Source organism: Zeus faber, assembly GCF_960531495.2.
Source record: "Zeus faber genome assembly, chromosome: 8".
Taxonomy (NCBI): Eukaryota; Metazoa; Chordata; class Actinopteri; order Zeiformes; family Zeidae; genus Zeus; species Zeus faber.
In genome coordinates, this window is record NC_137195.1 from 7,804,375 (window position 1) to 7,822,590 (window position 18,216).

Below are 18,216 nucleotides of genomic sequence, written 5' to 3' on the forward strand. Positions count from 1 at the left end.
CACTGGGCCTTTCACAGCCACGACTGCCACAGGCGCAACCTGCTTGCCAGCGCGTGTGTATGTGTGTGCGTGTGTGTGTGTGTGTGTTTGTGTTTGTGTGTATATGCGTGTTTGTTTTTTTCTTAGTGCATACGTGTGTGTGCTTATGTGTGTGTGTGTGTGTGTGTGTGTGTGCGTGTGTGTGTGTGTATGCGTGTTTGTTTTTTTCTTAGTGCATACGTGTGTGTGCTTGTGTGTGTGTGTGTGTGTGTGTGTGTGTGTGTGTGCATGTGTGTGTGTGTTTGTGTGTATGCGTGTTTGTTTTTTTCTTAGTGCATACGTGTGTGTGTGTGTGTGTGTGTGTGTGTGTGTGTGTATGCGTGTTTGTTTTTTTCTTAGTGCGTGTATGTGTGTGTGTGTGTGTGTGTAATTGTGTGTTTCAGGACGTGTGGGGGTTATGTTGCACCATAATTGAGCCGTGTGCGATGTTGGCGAGAGATGAGGCGCAGCGTGGAGATCAGCTTCTCCCACAGTTAATTCAAGACATCAGGCTAAGTTGGAATTTGAGTGTGAGGTGTGTGTGAGCGGGCGTGTGCGTGTGTGTGTGTGTGTGTGTGTGCATTGCCACCGCGTCTACGTATGTTATGGAAGAGTATGCCGCTCTGTAGTGTTTACAGTTTGGTGCCAACTCATCTGGTACACCCCTACACAGGACCCGTCTCTTCATCTCCCTCTCTCTCTCTCTCTTTATCTGTCTTTCCCTCACTCTCGCTCTCTCTCTCTGTCTCTCTGTCTCTCTCTCTCTCTCTCTCTCCATCCCATGACAGGGAGTGTAGTAGATGTTGGGGGCCGATAGCAGACCAATGCCACTTCCTGGTCTCTCAGATAAACTGCCTGTGCCACAGATTGCTATCATCGAAAGGGTCCACACAACCACACATGCGCCCGCATGCACGCGCGCGCACACGCACACACGCACACACACACACACACACACACACACACACACACACACACACACACACACACACACACACACAACACACACATTCGGAGGGCCCCCTGTGAGAGGTGGAGTGATGTATTGAGGGAGAGGGCTGATTAATGAGGAGCGTTTATTAGAACATCTGTGTCAAAGATGGTGGAAAAAAGTCGGGCAGAGAGAGAGAGCGAGATGGGGGAGACGGAGGGAGAGAGAAAGCGGAGGTGCACTCTCTTCAAGGTTTTTTTTTTGTTTGTTTGCTTTTTTTTTTTTTTTTTTACCTGGCGATGCCTTAGCCCAGATTCGCCACAAATACGTGCTTCCCAGGCTGGAGGAGGAGAAACTGTCATGTCCCTGTGATGTCACAATATCTGCTCACTTTACCACTATTCCGCTAATATTCCACTGGAGCCAGGTGATGCTTAATCCTTCGAAAGTATGGGACAAATTTGGCTTTGGATTTAGTTTGACCTGGTTCCTGCACTGCGGGCCATAGAACTGTATACGGATATCACAAGGGACCAGGGCCAGGACTCCACCATTCACTGCACCAAACAGGGACCTCATTTTAGTCAGCCACATCCAATGGATGTTGCCCTGTTAAACAATCTTTTCTCTAATACATATCGTGATGCTAATAAGGAACCTCTTCATAAACAAACTCCTCGACCCAATGGCTTCAGCCTAGCAGCGTTTTTTTTTTTTTATTTCCTTGCTTCCCCAAACGAGAGCCTGTATGCTTATTTAGAAAGAAGGCCTTGTTTGGCAGCGCAGACACGAGAGCTGAATAACCCTCGCCCTCCTGAAAGCGACCGTGCAGCCGGCTGTGAAAACGCTGCGGCATCCTGGGTAAAACTTGGCGTCCCGCCGCGGCCGCCCTCATTAGAACCACAAGGCCAGCTTCTTTTTGCGGTGGGTGGATGAGGCTGGGGAGGTGCCTTTCGGTGTTGAGGAGGTCATGGGGTCATGAGGGCTTTGTCTGTATCTCTGGTCTTCTGACCCCCCCATCACTTCCCTGTGCGACATAATCCCAGTGGATGTAGAGTGGAGAAGAGGAAGAGCAGAGTAGAGGTAGAGCAGTGTAGTGGTTAAGTAGAGGGAGGTAGGGTAGAGGTAGAGCAGTGTAGTGGTAGAGTAGAGGGAGGTAGAGTAGAGTAGAGGTAGAGCATTGTAGTGGTAAAGTAGAGGGAGGTAGAGTAGAGTAGGGGTAGAGGTAGAGTTAGAGTAGAGGTAGAGTAGGATAGAATCGAGGGAAGAAGCATAGAGGTATAGGGAAGTAGAGTATAGTAAGGTAAGAGGTAGAGTAGAGGTAGGGGTAGAGGTAGCGTAGAGGTATGGTAGAGTCGATTAGAGGTAGAGTTTTAGTAGAGTGAGGTAGAGCGGAGAGGGAAGTAGAAGAGAGTAGATGGTGAGTAGAGGAAGAGTAGAGCAGAGGTAGAGGCAGAGTAGCAGCTGATTGGAGGTAGACTTAGACTTGGACTGGTCGATGGAGAGTAGAGATAGAAAAGGGGGATAGCAGAGGTAGAGTAGTGGGAGAGTAGATATAGAGTTGATAGAGGATAGAAGAATAGTAGAGGGGAGTTGTCAGGTTTTGATGGTGATGAACCAGGAATGAACGAATGGAATGAAACAGGATTGAACCCAGCAGGATGGAGGTGTAAAGCAGGATGGAGTTGTAAAGCAGGATGGAGTTGTAAAGCAGGATGGAGGTGGAGAGCAGGATAGAGGTGTAAAGCAGGAGTGAGGGCTAAATCAGGATGGAGTGGTAAAGCAGCATGGAGGTGTAAAGCAGCATGGAGGTGTAAAGCAGGAGTGAGGTCTAAAGCAGGATGGAGGTGTAAATTAGGATAGAGGTGTAGAGCAGGATGGAGGTATAAATTAGGATGGAGGTGTAAAGCAGGATGGAGGTGTAAATTAGGATAGAGGTGTAGAGCAGGATGGAGGTATAAATTAGGATGGAGGTATAGAGCAGGATGGAGGTGTAAAGCAGGAGTGAGATCTAAAGCAGGATGGAGGTGTAAATTAGGATAGAGGTGTAGAGCAGGATGGAGGTATAAATTAGGATGGAGGTATAGAGCAGGATGGAGGTGTAAAGCATGAGTGAGGTCTAAAGCAGGATGGAGGTGCAAATTAAGATAGAGGTGTAGAGCAGGATGGAGGTGTAGAGCAGGATGGAGGTGAAATGCAGGATGGAGGTGTAAAGCATGAGTGAGGTCTAAAGCAGGATGGAGGTGTAGAGCAGGATGGAGGTGTAGAGCAGCATGGAGGTGTAAAGTGTGTTGGCGAAATGAGCTGCGTCCGTCAAGCGCGGATTCTTTTTCCAGAGCTCAGATTTTCCCAAAGTTAGAAAAAGCTCCAAACAGGTTCCACAGCTGTGGCGTGCTCTCTGACACCCTGACAGGAAGGTGGCAGGCTGCCGGACCATGCGGTGACGCCACAACCTGCTTTCCCACCTGGAATGCATCCCCACGGTCTCCACCAACGCGGTTATACAGTGAAGGGCCCCGGGACATCCACACACTACGTTTAGAACATATATTTACGCTAGAATATTTACATATATATACACACATTACACATGACTATAGCCTAATACAGATGCAGAACCAACTGCAGAAATACCAAACAAAAGCCAAACTTACAACCCCTCCACCCGCCCCTCTCTCTTTCTTGAGTGGAGTCCGGTGGATGCATTGTCACGGGTGCACTCCATGGAGACGCCCCAACCACCCCCACCCCCAGCTCAACAGAAAGCGAACTTCCTGTATTAGTCTGTTCTGTCGCTTACAGTCAATGTGCATGTGCGCATTGTTTGCTTCACCTTAGTTGGGGGGATGCCCTCCAGCTCGGGCGGACTAAGATTAGAGTAGAGGTGGAGCAGAGGCGGAGGTGGAGCAGAGGGGGCTAGGGGAGGGGCGGACTAAGGTTAGAGTAGAGGTGGAGCAGAGGCGGAGGTAGGGCGGAGGGGGCTAGGGGAGGGACGGACTAAGGTTAGAGTAGCGGTGGAGCAGTGGTAGAGCAGAGGGGGCTCGGGGAGGTGCAGACTAAGGCTAGAGTAGAGGTGGAGCAGAGGCGGAGGTAGAGCCGAGGGGGCTAGGGGAGGGGCGGACTAAGGTTAGAGTAGAGGTGGAGCAGAGGGGGCTAGGGGAGGGGCGGACCATGGTTAGATTAGAGGTGGAGCAGAGGCGGAGCTAGGGCGAAGGGGGCTAGGGGAGGGGCGGGCTAGGGTTAGATTAGAGGTGGAGCAGAGGCGTAGGTGGGGCGGAGGGTGCTAGGGGAGGGGCGGAGCAAGGTCAGAGTATCGGTGGAGCAGAGGCGCATTAGAGGTGGAGTAGACACCCTTGCCCCTCTCTTCCGAAGGTAGGACCACCCCTTCCTCCTGGAGTAGAGGTGTTCTCTCCCGGTTCGTGGGTCCGATGCCGCTCTGTGACGTAGCGCTGCGGCCGCCCTTTCCCTCCTCCCCATTTCATGGAGGCGGAGACGATCCCCTCCCGGGGGGGGGGATCGGCGGGGACGGGAACGCGAAGGTCCCCCCTCCTCCCGCCGTCCCCACGAGCGCCCGTATTAAAGAAAATGATAAAGATGGCATACCTGTAATTTGAAAACAGATGGTTTGGCTCTTTTGAATATTTATGACGATGAAAAACAATTGCTCCAGCGCCAGCCCTGCGATCTGCCCCGAGGGCGGCAAGGTGTTAAAACATCCATTTTAATGAAAGGGGGGGCGGGGGGGAGCCTTGCGTACGAGGACGGTGGAAGGGCACGGATTCCACCGGAGAGGAGTCGGCGGTGTGTGCGCGCGCGTGTGTTCAGGGGGCTCGGCGTGGGCCCCCCCGATCCGCTCGAAGATGCTTTTTTTATTTATTTATTTATTTTTAACAGATTTGTGTGAATGAAAGGCATGGGAGAGGTGCATGTGCTCACGTGGCTCCGCGCCCCCGGGCGCCCATGTCCAATGAGCGGCGGCGTCCCTCCTGTCCTCGGTTCCCCCCCGTTCCGACGGTTAACGTCGACGCCCGGCGACCGCTCCCCCGTCGCCGCGCCGCGGAAAAGAGACTCTGTGGCATTTGATGAGCAAAAGAAAAGGTTGCGCCCCCCCCCCCTCAACCCCCCCCCCCCCACTCCTTGGTTTGATTTTTATTTGTTTTGCCTTGAGAAGATACGACCTCACATTCCCCGCATGTGTGCCACTTTGATTTGCTCTTTTTTTATGTTTTAAAATTTTTTTTCCCCACCGCCGCGCCTGAACTCCACTCCGTTCTGACGCGGCGCCGCATTAGCGCATGTTTCACAAGCCGTAATATTATGACTGTGTTTTTTTTTTTTGTTTTTTTTTTGTTTTGTTTTTTTCTTCCGCCGCCTGAATATTGAAGCCTTGTCTCTCTTGTGTCTCCCTCTCCCTCCTCCTCCCTCGCTCGCCCTCTGTCTCTCTGTCGCTCTATCGATCAATCTCTCTCTTTCAGAGCATGATTTCCTCCATTGTGAACAGCACTTACTATGCAAATGTGTCGGCGGCAAAGTGTCAGGAATTTGGGCGCTGGTATAAACATTTCAAGAAGACAAAAGATATGATAGGTAAGCAGAACGGAAGGGCGCAAAGTAGTGGCGCCGGCATTTTTTTCCACGCACGCACGCACACACACACACACACAAAAGTGCCATTAGACGTTCCACGCAGGTGACTTTTCTTTATCACTGTGAATATCGTGTGAAGACAAAGCAGACTTTAATCCTGCCATCTAATAATTCTATATCTCCCCACGCGCCCGTTTAAAGGTGAACGCGGTGCTGCGTCTGATTTATCCCCATTGATTCCCCCCCGCCACCGCCCCCGCCCCGCCCCCCTAAATGTTCAACCGGTAGCGTCGGCTGACTTTTTCCCCGTTTATGGGCCCCCGCGCTTCGGCTCGGTCGCGAGCGAAAAAGACAGAAGAGACTTCCCCCGGCCACTGTCTTGTCCTAATCCAATCCCTTGGATTTATAACAGTGCCTTCTTTTACAATTTTAAGTAAATGCCTCTCGGCTTTCCAGGAAGTTATGTAATCATCTCTATACACTGCTGTAAATATGCTGTTCTCTTGTACATGTTATGCCTTTTGATTAAGTGTGACACTCTGCTGTGGCGGGGTTAGATGGTGCTGTAATGTGGAGATATTATCCAGAGAAATCTGTTGAATCTGTTTTTTTTCCCCTTGGTCAGTCAGCCCCTCCCCTCTTTTTTTTTTCTTTACATTTTTATGTGCCTAATGTTTTTCTGGCCCTCCCCATGAGGAGGCCCAGCAGGCGGCTGGAGCCTGAGTGTCTTGAATCTGATTTATTTTTGCTTGTTTACAGCGTTAATGGTCAATTATTTGGTGCTATTGTTTCTTCTATCCCATCCCTGTTTCAATGTCCTTAACCCTCTTTTGAATCTCTACACTGTGTTTTTACGTGTGTGTGTGTGTGTGTGTGTGTGTGTGTGTGTGTATGTGTGTGTGTGTGTGTGTGTGTGTGTGTGTGTGTGTGTGTGTGTGTGTGTGTGTGTCGCGCAGGCTTGCGCCAACCCTCCCAGCTTGAGGGCTACCTGGGGACATGTGTCCTCCGTGAGAGCCCGCGTGCCAATGCACTAGGTAGGTCCCAGCCCGCACACACACACGCGCGCGCGCACACACACATGCACGCACGCACACACACACACTTACTTGTGGTCCCACATCCCCTTCACACATGCACAAACACACACAACGTAGCCATGCACGACCGTACACTCGTGGTGCTCAAGAAGCTGGCGCTCCAGCCTCCGATGGCGGCCGGCGAGCGCCGCGGCGGCTCGCTCCCCGCCTCAATATTCATAAAGCGCCGCCGTCTGCCATGCATGCACGCGGCAAATGGCAGCGGCGGCAGAGTGGGCGCTGGTGGCGTGCCAGCTCTGAGCCCGGAGCCTGGAGCTCGGAGGCCGGGAGCAGGGAGAGCGGAGAGCGGCCGCCAAACCCGCCTGTTTTAGGAGTGGAACGTCGGACGCGGAGCGGCGTTTCCTCTCCTGAGGTGGCACGGGGAAAGTTCTCCCTCTCTCTCTCCCTCTCTCTCGCCCTGTGTGTGTGTGTGTGTGTGTGTGCGTGTGTGTGTGTGTGTGTGTGTGTGTGTGTGAGACGCTCCTCTCTCTTTCAGCCCACATCCCGTTCCCATTGTGTGTTTTAATCCCAGCTTCTTTTGTGGCAGGATTCCACCCGAGGACTCCTGCTTCTGTGGCAGTGTTTTCCTCCTGGGGCCTGCCATGCTATTCTGTCACCCCTTCTCTTTTCAATTTGCATGGAAATGCCTCTGTGCCTCTGTTTGTGTGCGTGTGTGTGTGTGTGTGCGTGTGTGTGTGTGTTACGGAGCATGCCCCCCAGCAGTGTGTGTAAGCAAGCATATGTACACACACACACACAAACATACTTATGAGTGAATAGTCACGGAGTAGCATCAGAGCCAGGGAATGCCAGGGATTATGGGAAAAGATGTGATTATTACCCAGATTTTTTTGTTGTGCCCCCCACCATCAGCACCAGCACCACCACCACCACCAGCACCACCTCCTTCTCTTTTTTTTTGCTCAATAGAGGCATTTTGGCCGTGTGTTCTTGATTACCGACAGTTTAAGAAACTCAAACACAGGGGCTCAAACACGCAATAATGGCTGGTGCATCTCTCATCTCCATGTTGAAATATTCAGCTTGTTGACGCCCCCCACCAGCCGTCCGTTCCCTTAACACCAATTTGTGCTTTTCAGAATCCACGGGCGTATATATATATATGTGTGTGTGTGTGTGTGTATATATATATATATATATATATAAATCGCCCGTTCTTTTATCGAGTTTTTTTTTTTCCCGCCGGGACGCGGAGGCTCTTGCGCGGCGTTAAGGTGTTAATGTTGCCGTCGATATAGATTCTGGAAAAAAAACAAAAAACCTGTAAAGACGTAAAAAAAAAAAAAAAAGAAAAACCAAAAAAAAAAACCCGGCTCATTTATGATGCGCGCTCAGGTCGCCGTGGGTAGTATACTTTGTATTTTAAATCATTGTTTACCATCCGCTAAGCACATAATTTAGGCGTGTCTTAAAAAAAAACATTCCCAAGCCGCTATTATTGACTTAAAGATCCCGGCAGCCAGCGACTGCGTAAACAGCTCCGAAACGACCGCCAAACCGCCTCCTTCTTCCCTCCGCCCCGGTACGACGCGGGAAGTTGAAAAAGTGAAGTCGGACGGGGTTCGCCGTCACAGGGAGGCGACTTTGCCCCCGTCCCTGCGTTGATATTTATATTGGACGGCTCCCGTTCCCTATTTTGGAATTAACAACATAAAGAGCAATTCAGATTTTTTTTTTCCGGCCCGGCGGACTTTCTGTGTCTGCGTACGCACGCGGGAGAAGCCCCGATTCTCACACACACACACACACACACACACACACTTGAAGACACGGAAAGTTAGGAATCAGACAGTTTCTGCTGTTTTTTTTTTTTTTTTTTTTTTTCTCTCCTCACATGATGAGGCCACGCACATTCTCAACTTAATTTTGGAAAGAGGGACTGTAGGGGAGAGATGCAGGTCACTCACACTGAGGCTTCTTTATCTCCAATCTCCATCAGCAGGCCTCCGCCGTTTAACCCCGCCCTCCACACACTGTGTCTGGAGAGAGGGTGGGGGGTTGGATTCGAGGAAGATCCGAAAAAAAAAACAAAGATTTGACAGACTGTTCTATGTTCGCAGGAAGTTTTTTTTTTTTTTTTTTTTTGGGGGGGGTTGGGAAGGTTCACAGCGGGTGCCGTTCTGGGTTTCAGTCCTGTTCGAGGGGGCGGGGGTTCATCTGAGACCCCAACTACCCACGCAGATTGTCCAACCGCCTGACGGCCGCAGTGAGCCGAGGTGGCCTCCACCAAAATGACGTTGGGCTCCAACGCTCCGGAGAGAATTTGAACCAGCAATGAACTTTTCCTTCTTCTCCCCCCTCCTCCTCCCCCTCCTCATCCTCCCCTCCCTCCCCTCATCTCCCTCCCCTTTCCTCCAGCCGAGATGGACAGCCTGTCTGACCTCTCTCCGCCCGGCTCCAACCACAGCCACAATCACAACCACAGCCACAACCACAACCACAACCACAACCACAACCACCTGGGCTTCTCCCAGCAGCAGCAGCAGCCCATCCCCGGCAGCACGGCGGAGCAGACCCCCTCGTCCCCGGTGCCGCCGCTGGCCCACGGCCCGCCGCCGCACGGGAGCCAGGCGGGCGGCCGGCAGCCCCAGCTCCCCGGCCTGCACCACCCGGGCCTGGTGACCACGCCCATCAGCCCGCAGCTGGTCAACCAGCAGCTGGTGATGGCGCAGATCCTCAACCAGCAGTACGCCGTCAACCGGCTGCTGGCGCAGCAGTCGCTGTCGCAGCAGTACCTCAACCACCCGCCCGTCAACCGCAGCTCGCTCACCAAGCCGCTGGAGCCGCAGGTGGCCTCCAACACCGAGGTGTCCTCCGAGATCTACCAGTGGGTCCGCGACGAGCTCAAGAGGGCCGGCATCTCGCAGGCCGTCTTCGCCCGGGTGGCCTTCAACAGGACCCAGGTGAGCGGCGCGGTACCGACGGCAGAACCACTCTTGTTTGCACACAAAGCGGCCTTCTAGCCGGACAGTTTTGGTCTTTTTCTCCAAAAAAAGGGTTGCTTTCAGTTCCGCAGGCTGCGAGAGGGGGTTTCCCCCCTCACCTCAAGTTAGAGATGAAAATCTCTTTAAATTCAAATTTATTTTGTTCTCTGGGCAATTTAATTTGTCATCGCAACTCATTTCTTGGAATGTATAAATAGAAATGCCCTTCATTGAGTAATATTATTTTCTTTCAACCGGTGGAAAATGAGCTTGGGGCTGTCAACACAGAAACAGTCAACCGACTGGTTTATCGAACCAGTTCGTTTGCAATCCTCCCAAATCAAGCTCTGGGAAGCTGGCACTCGGGCCACCCAACAGTCCCACCTTGGCAGAAATCAGAACCGGTATAATCGCTCGTGCAGATATGCCTGCGAAGAGGAGCAGCCCTCTTCACGTCGCTCGCTGTAAAAATGAATCCTGAATACAAACAAACGACTCAAACAATAGTGGCCCCCCCCGGTCCAAACGTGCGACTTCGCCGCGTAGACCGTCCGCCACACACAGACACACAGACACACACACATACACACACACACACACACACACACACACACACACACACACACACACACACACACACACACACACACACACACACAGGGGGGGACGATGACATCCTAAGATGCTGTGTGTGTTTGGGAGATGGGTGGGATGGGGTTGGGAGGTGACAGAAAACCTCATTAGGCCTCGTCTCGCTTTGAAGTCGCTGCGCTTGAATAAAAAAAAAGAAAAGCGAATCAGATAAGGATCTATTGGAATCGTTATGCCCCCCCCCCCATCACCCCCCAGTCTCTAAAAGAGAGACAAAAAAAATAAATGGGGAGTCTGCATGTCAGTGTGTGTGTGTGTGTGTGTGGGTGTGTGTGTGTGTGTGTGTGTGTGCCAGCTTGAACAAAATCCCAATGTCTGGCTTTGCCACTTTACACACACACACACACACACACACACACACACACACACACACACACACACACACACACACACACACACACACACACACAACACACAGACACAACACACACCCACACCACACACACACACACACACACACAGTCTTATCTGTGGCAGATATGAAGAATTAGCCTGGCAATGTGCCTTTGGAGAGTCTGCCTTCTGAGGGATATTTATTGGGCCTGTGTTGTTTTTTTTTTTCTATGGGTCTGTCTTAATAAACTGGAAAGGGAAGGGGGGGGGGGTCTAACGGAGCAAAGGGGAGGTGCAGAGGACGGCTGTGTTTTTCGGGGGGAGTGGCGGTGGGTTGGGCGGGGAGGGGCGGGGGGTGCTGGGTGATTGACCAAAAAGATAGACGGAAAGAGCTGATGGAGAGAAGCGATTACTCCGCAGACCAAACATGCAGGCAGACAGGCCTGCACGGGCGCGCACACACACATATGCGCGCACTCACTCACACACACACACACACACACACACACACACACACACACACACACACACACACACACACACACATACTAACGCACACACATATGTGCGCATCCACCCACCCACGCGCACACACACACACACGCGCGCACAAAACCGTGAAAAGTTCCATACACGGTTATCTCCATCTGCCAGATACCCGTGTGCCGTCTTGCTGCTTGCAGAGCCTCTGTCTTCGTTTTGCCTTTCAGGTCGCCGTTTACATGTTCCCCCTCTGAACTGAAGTACAGATAGTTTATTGAGATCTGCGCTTAGATTTTTAAGTTACTGTTCAATTATTGTGTATTTCCAGAATTTTCATACCCTCGAAAAATGACACCAGTGATACCTGATATCGTTCTGATTTTTAGCCGATTTTGGTCTATTTTCCACTTCATAAATTCATAAAAAATCCAATATTGATTTTTTTTTCATCTTATGCACGTCCTGCCCAACAGCTGTTGAAACTGTTAACCATTTCATTTTTCCCCATTAACATGAGAGATTTTTTCAGCCATTTCACATGAAGCCTTTCAGTACGTCCCAACGCGTGCCGTCGATTATGACATTTTTAACCATCATAACCAGTTACACATCTCCAGAATAGCCCTTTCAGTGCCGACCGCTGCTTCCCAGCGCACACACGCACACACACGCACACACACGCCACACTGTGTGAGATGTCACCAAGCAGTTATTAGCAGCAGTGCAACTCATTACCCAAGAGAGCGTGCACACTCAAACATCTCCACATGCTTTTCCCATCGCGCTTGGTTCATTGCCAAATCACACCTATTGATGGTGAGAGAAGCGGCGCGGATGGCTTGCGCAGTGTGTGTCCAACAGCTGATGAAAAGGCCCAATCACACGGCTCTGATAATGGAGTTGTCGCGGGCCCGTAATGACAGAATTCAGCTCCGTTGAAAGGCTCACAGAGGACGCGCTGATTGCCCGCCGTACGCAGCCACGCTCGCAGCGCCGGCAGCCGTGCGGCGGATGCCGCGGACGCCGGGAGACGAAACCCAGAATCACACGCACGGAAGGCACGGAACGCACAACCACAACACACGACGGCCACAAGTTGGTTCGAGGAAGTCCTGCTTCCCGGCAACAATGACTCCGCTGCGCTCGCCGACCTTAATGGAGGCTTTCGAAGCCGCGGCTGGATGGGGGAAAATGTGACGCAGAGTGCCGTATTTTTGGAATCCGACAGACGATAGGATGTTGCAGGGGAGGGGGATATGAGGGAGCTTGCGACGGGAGACGGGGGAACTCCTCTTGTGTCTACACGGTGAAAAGGAAGTCCGCCCAAAGGGGCGGGGCCTTGGCGTGCCGGAAAGCTGGAATCTCTTTACCCTCCAGAACCGACGCTGCGTTAGAGTGTCTCCGCCGCTCATAGCCGCGGCTCCAATTACACCAAAGCTTCTCATTGGCTCTCGGCGTTTGAGGGTCTTCCCTCTAATGGGATTACTCACCAGGCCCTCGGCCTCTGTTTCTTTCTCTCTTTCCTGCTCCTTTCCATGTTTCCTCTCCTTGTTCTCCTCCTCTTCTCTCGCCCTCCCCCCATGACTGGTCGTTGCTTCTCTGCTTCTCTTCTATTGTTGTTCTCTCTCTCTCTCTCTCTCTCTCTCTCTCTCTCTCTCTCTCTCTCTCTCTCTCTCTCACTCTTACTCTCTCTCTCACGTATCTTCCTCTCTATTACCGTCTCTCAAACGTAAACTCAAAATTGTATTGGCAGATCAAAAAATGCTGATATTGCCAAAAGTTAAATATGGGAAAATACGTCAAATAAAATATATAAGCAGAGATTTGAAGAAAAATAATAAACAATAAAAAATAATATAGACATATGATATTTGGCAATACTGTATTTATATATGGTCACGCCAATTAAGTTTTGCTGAATAAATACATATATATTTATATTTGTGGTAATGCTAAAATAAAAGGTTATTTCCTTACACCCTCCCTCCTCCCTCGCAGGGCCTGCTCTCTGAGATCCTGCGTAAGGAGGAGGACCCCAAGACGGCATCCCAGTCGCTGCTGGTGAACCTGCGCGCCATGCAGAACTTCCTGCAGCTTCCGGAGGTCGAGCGCGACCGCATCTACCAGGACGAGCGCGAGCGCAGCCTGACGGCGGCGTCCGCCATGGGCCCCGCGCCGCTCATCAGCACTCCGCCCATCCGGCCCGTGCAGGTACCGCAGCACAGCTCACAGCTTCATGTGAGTTCAACGAGATCTCAATGTGGCTGGACCACCTAAAATCAAAATAATTACTTTTTTTTTGAGAAATGTATTCCGTTCAAGGGGGACACGTGCTGCTACTCTGCAAATTTGAAGGGGTTAAAAAAAAATCTTAAATGTAGTCAGTTGCCACAATGGGTACATTTTACTGAACGACAACCATGAAAAAGCGTCAAACGTCAACATAAATAACGATATTATCTTACGTGCATAACTTAAGGTTAAACATTTACATTTACATTTAGTCATTGATCAGACGCTTTTATCCAAAGCGACTTACAATTATTCAAACACCGACGGACGCAGCCATCAGGAGCAATTAGGGGTTAAGTGTCTTGCTCAGGACACTACAGCATGCTAGCAGGAGGAGCCTGGGATCCAACCAGCAACCTTTAGATTACTAGACCACCAGCTCTACCGCCTGAGCTACCACCCCCACTGAGTTAAACCTCAGATCCAATAACGGTTCCAATCGATACCAGCCGCTTCCGGTGGTCGTGTTGGATCCAAAACGAAGAACATTTTCAACACATTCCGGACCCTCGGTCAGATGCAGAAATGCTGTGCACTGCAGAGAATCCGAGCTCTCATGGGTTTTCCGACTCTCCATTCTAAATGAATGAGACTTCCGGTGCGACCGACACAGAAAATACTCCCGAAATATTTTGGGGAGTTTTGCATTATACACTGGAGATGAGGATCAATGTGATATTCATTAAAAGAAAAAAAAACTACCTCAGCTGTACATCATACCTGGTACAGACACACACACACACACACACACACACACACAGACACACACACAGACACACGACACATCCATCACCATCGCACCCTTGTGGTGTGCTGGTAGACGCTGCCTGGAGGCTCCCGTGTTCCTCACATTCCTCATTGTTGTGTTGGATTGACAGCTTGTCAGGACCCAAGTCACCTCACGGCACCTAAACCCCAACCCCCCCCCCCCAGGTGAGGACGATGAGGGCTAATTTTGACCTTTTAAACCAGCCCGCCCCGCCTCCCCCAGTTCCTAAAAATACATGCAGACTATGTGAGGAAAAAACAAAAAACCAAAAAGGATGTTACTGTTACCCTCACCCCCTGACCGTCATCACACCACACGTCTTTTTTTTTTCTTTCTTTCTTTTTTTTCTCCTCCACAAATCACTTTTCCTCATTTGAAAGGTATGTCGTGCAGTGTTTTCTCCGCTTAATCCCATTTGAAGTGCGGTGGAGTGCGTCTGGGGGACGAGACGGGGCGGCACAAAGGCCCCCTCTGTCCTGGCTTTTTTTTTTTTCTACGTCGGGGGGCGGAGGAGAAGATGCGGAAGGCACAAAGGGGGGGGACAAAAGTGAGGGAGCCCTCCTCCGAGGAACGGGCGCCACCCGCGTCCAAGATGGAGGCTCACGCTTCCCAGCCTCCGTCCTCTGGGATGAATGAGGGGTCTGATTCCGAAGCAGTCGGGGCTCGTTGCACACTCACAGCTCTACTAAGAATGAGAGAGGGGGAGGGCGAGAGAGCGAAAAAAGACTTCTCACACATCAATGGCCTTATCCTCGCCTTCCTAAACCGTCTTCTGACGTAGATCGGGGCCTATTTCAGGAGAGAAAATTGAATCAGCTGAATTGAAGGACCTTGCGAGGTCCTGTGGCGTAAAGCAGGTTTGTGTCCTTTTGAAAACACACCCTCATTATTTCAGCGCAGAGACTTTTTTCCTCTGGGTCGTCAGCGACACATAATCCAAAATATATACATATATATATATTTTTTTCTTTATGCATAACAATATAAGCTGAACTTGGAAATTGTGCGGGCACCGTGTGACCGTGGAGACCCAACGTGCTAATGAAGAAGAAGAAGCATCTTTATTCGTCACATGACACACCGCACTACAACACATGCATATACAGTATACACACACACACACACACACGCACACATGCTTTTTGGATGGTGGCCGGTTTAACGTGGCCTCTGCATCTGACCCATCCTGGCTTGTCCTTCCTCCGGCGGTGGGCAGCATTCGTCGACGCGCCCGGGGACCTTATGGACGAGTGTCCATCGCTGGCCAGACGATGGTGATTTGTTCATGTTTTTTGGTGGGGGTCCTTACTGACGGTGGGTGGAGGAAACCCCACGTGGCGCAGTGCAATGCACAGTGCAATGCACTGCGCCACCGTGCCACTAATGCGTGTACACTATGGAAATATGGAACTGCACCATGGAGGAAACATACCGAGACAATCTGCATACGCATCGACATAACTCTGTCACTCTCACACTCACCTGGCCAGATGCCAGTCTCCTCCTATGAAGTGCCGTGGTGTAAATTACGCCGTAAATCAGTCACGGTGGAGCTTGAGCCAGAGACGGAGGAGGTCTTATTGAACTCGTAAGAAAAAAAACAAAAAAAACAGGCGTTCCGGTCAGACGGCTGGCTTCCCCGAGGCGGTCAGCGCGCGTTTCCTCCGGCCTTTTTTTAAAAGCCGAGCGCGACGTCGTGGTTTCTTCCCCCGCATGACAAGAAGAAGAAGAAGAAGAAGAAGATACGAAGAAGACGAAGTGTCTGATCTGCTCCAGGGGTTGAAAACTAACGGATCAAACGTTGAGCGCTCCTCAGCGTTTGATCCGTCAACTTTTGGGAGTGCCGGCGTTCCAGCCCGGAAACGCGCGTTTTCAAGTCCGTATGACTTTGCGCTGTTTGCGGTGAATTCTAATATCAGGTGCACGGGCTGGATGACTTTCCTTTGGCTTGCGTCTGTGCTTTGGGAACGACTTTTTGATGTCAGTCATTTCTTGTGAAGGTCTCTGACTCGAGTTTCAGATCGTCAGCATATCGTGTTTTTTTTTTTTCTACCTCGTCACATTTTTTTCCAAGACCTGACACGCTCAAGAATGATGATATTTCAATGCGATGTATTTGACAATTAACCAGTCTGTGACATGTGTTTATGTAGCAGCGCTCGGAACCTTCACCGTAGCCTTTTTGTGGAACAGAACAATTCGCCATTTTGTGATTGTGTGCGTCTTTGTGTGCATGTGTTTCAACCCTTTTAAGTGTGTAACCGTGTGTGTGTGTGTGTGTGGGTGTGTATTGCGGCTTATATGTGTATCTGAGCGTGGGTGTGTGTGTGTGTGTGTATGTGTGTGTGTGTGTGTGTGTGTGCGTGAGTGCCCTCCTCTGAGCCTGAACAAACATGCCATGTGACTCTGACCCCCACAGCCCCGGAGGGAAGACTGCAACAGCGTCCGTCCGGAGGACTGGAATCCCAGAATCCCTGTGGGCATTTCCCCTGTGAGCGAACCCGCACAAGCACACGCACACGCACACACACACACACACACACACACACACACACACACACACACACACACACACACACACACACACACACACACACACACACAACACACCCCTTTATTCCTGTCCCCTCCACCATGCACACCAATGCATCTCCTCACCCTGTTCACCAGCAGCAACCTGTAGTTCCACCATCTCACCACACGTGGAGAAAAATATACTGTATATTGTTTTCGATCAAATATGGAAAAAAATATTAATACGTAAATATATTTATTTGGCCGAAACTACATCACATTTGCAGATTTGCCAGATCTAGTAGCTTTTTGTGTGTGTGTGTGTGTGTGTGTGTGTGTGTGTGTGTGTGTGTGTGTGTGTGTGTGTGTGTGTGTTATCATTCCATACTTGATTGGTACGACGGATGGCACTTAGCACACAGGGCAGTAGAGCAGAAGTTGTCTTTTTGTGATTGGGATCTTCATTTATTAATACAAAGAAGTATTTTAAACGCACAGCTGGTAAAAAAAACGAAATGCTGAGAAATAGTTTGGAAACTTCTTTGAGCTCTAATGCTCTGACTGTATTCTTAATGTCTGTGTTGTGTTCTTTACCATATAATATTCATATTTAAATTATTACCATATTTATATTCAGCTACAGTGTATACATGGATTATATTACTACATCCTGTTATCCCGTACCATGCCATATTATAACGTACCACTTACTCATTTCATTATATATTATTACTATGCACTATATACTATATTGCGGAACACACTGGTACTTTACTCAGCGTACTTACCACCTGCCCATATTGGACTGACAATTTAACATTGTCAGCTTGACTTGTGTTTATATGTGTACGTATATTCTATTTCATTTTCATTTTTATGTCTTTATCGACGTGCAGCGATAATTATCTGCCACTGTAACCCCCCGGAGTCTCCCCTGGGGATGGATGAAAGTGTTGCCTCATGCCATCCCGCCTTCGCACTCATTGTCTTTTGCGCCTCCGGATCCGATGCCTCCGCAGGTGAAGCCGCCGCCGCTGCCCAGCGAGTGGAACGGCAAGACGGAGAGCTGCATCCTCAACATCAACTCCACCATCTACGACGAGATCCAGCAGGAGATGAAGCGCGCCAAGGTGTCGCAGGCACTGTTCGCCAAGGTGGCCGCCTCCAAGAGCCAGGTAGGCGCTCGCTCGGCCCGGCGGTTCTCAACCCGGGGTCCAGGGGTCCCTCGGGAGGTTCGGGGTGGTCCACAGACAAAACGATTAATAGTTGATGACTGTTTTGATGATAGCTTCGCTGTTATCTCCCTAACTATAGTCTAGTCAAGTATGGAAGTTTGGACTGAGTGGTATCTAACAGAATTGGGGCTCCTTTGGATCCCAGAGACAAAATCTTATCATTCGGCCCATGACCTAATAATATCAAACTGAGACTCCTGGCATAGAAAACTGTATGCATGTTTTTTGAGCGATGCAGATTTAAGTTTCTCCGTCATTTCCAACTATTTTCAAGCCAATACGAGAAGTTTGGAGCTCTTGATTCTTGGTGACATTCGTGGACAAAAGTGGCAGTGAGAGTCGTGAGGCATAGCGGTAGTAACGCCAGCCGTTTTTAAGGATC

At 50.4% G+C, this 18,216-nt stretch overlaps 1 protein-coding gene across 1 annotated transcript in view; it reads left to right on the top strand.

The window, feature by feature from the left end:
• The window catches only part of satb1b (SATB homeobox 1b), a gene marked incomplete at both ends in the record, with an annotated part of 52,539 nt that overhangs the window by 13,454 nt on the left and 20,869 nt on the right, over positions 1-18,216 (top strand). Inside the window, 6 exons of the mRNA XM_080006077.1 lie at positions 5,425-5,536; positions 6,493-6,570; positions 8,992-9,536; positions 13,023-13,235; positions 16,505-16,576; positions 17,619-17,774. Of these exons, the coding sequence (XP_079862203.1) occupies positions 5,425-5,536; positions 6,493-6,570; positions 8,992-9,536; positions 13,023-13,235; positions 16,505-16,576; positions 17,619-17,774 (1,176 nt within the window). The remainder of the gene's footprint in view (positions 1-5,424; positions 5,537-6,492; positions 6,571-8,991; positions 9,537-13,022; positions 13,236-16,504; positions 16,577-17,618; positions 17,775-18,216) is intronic.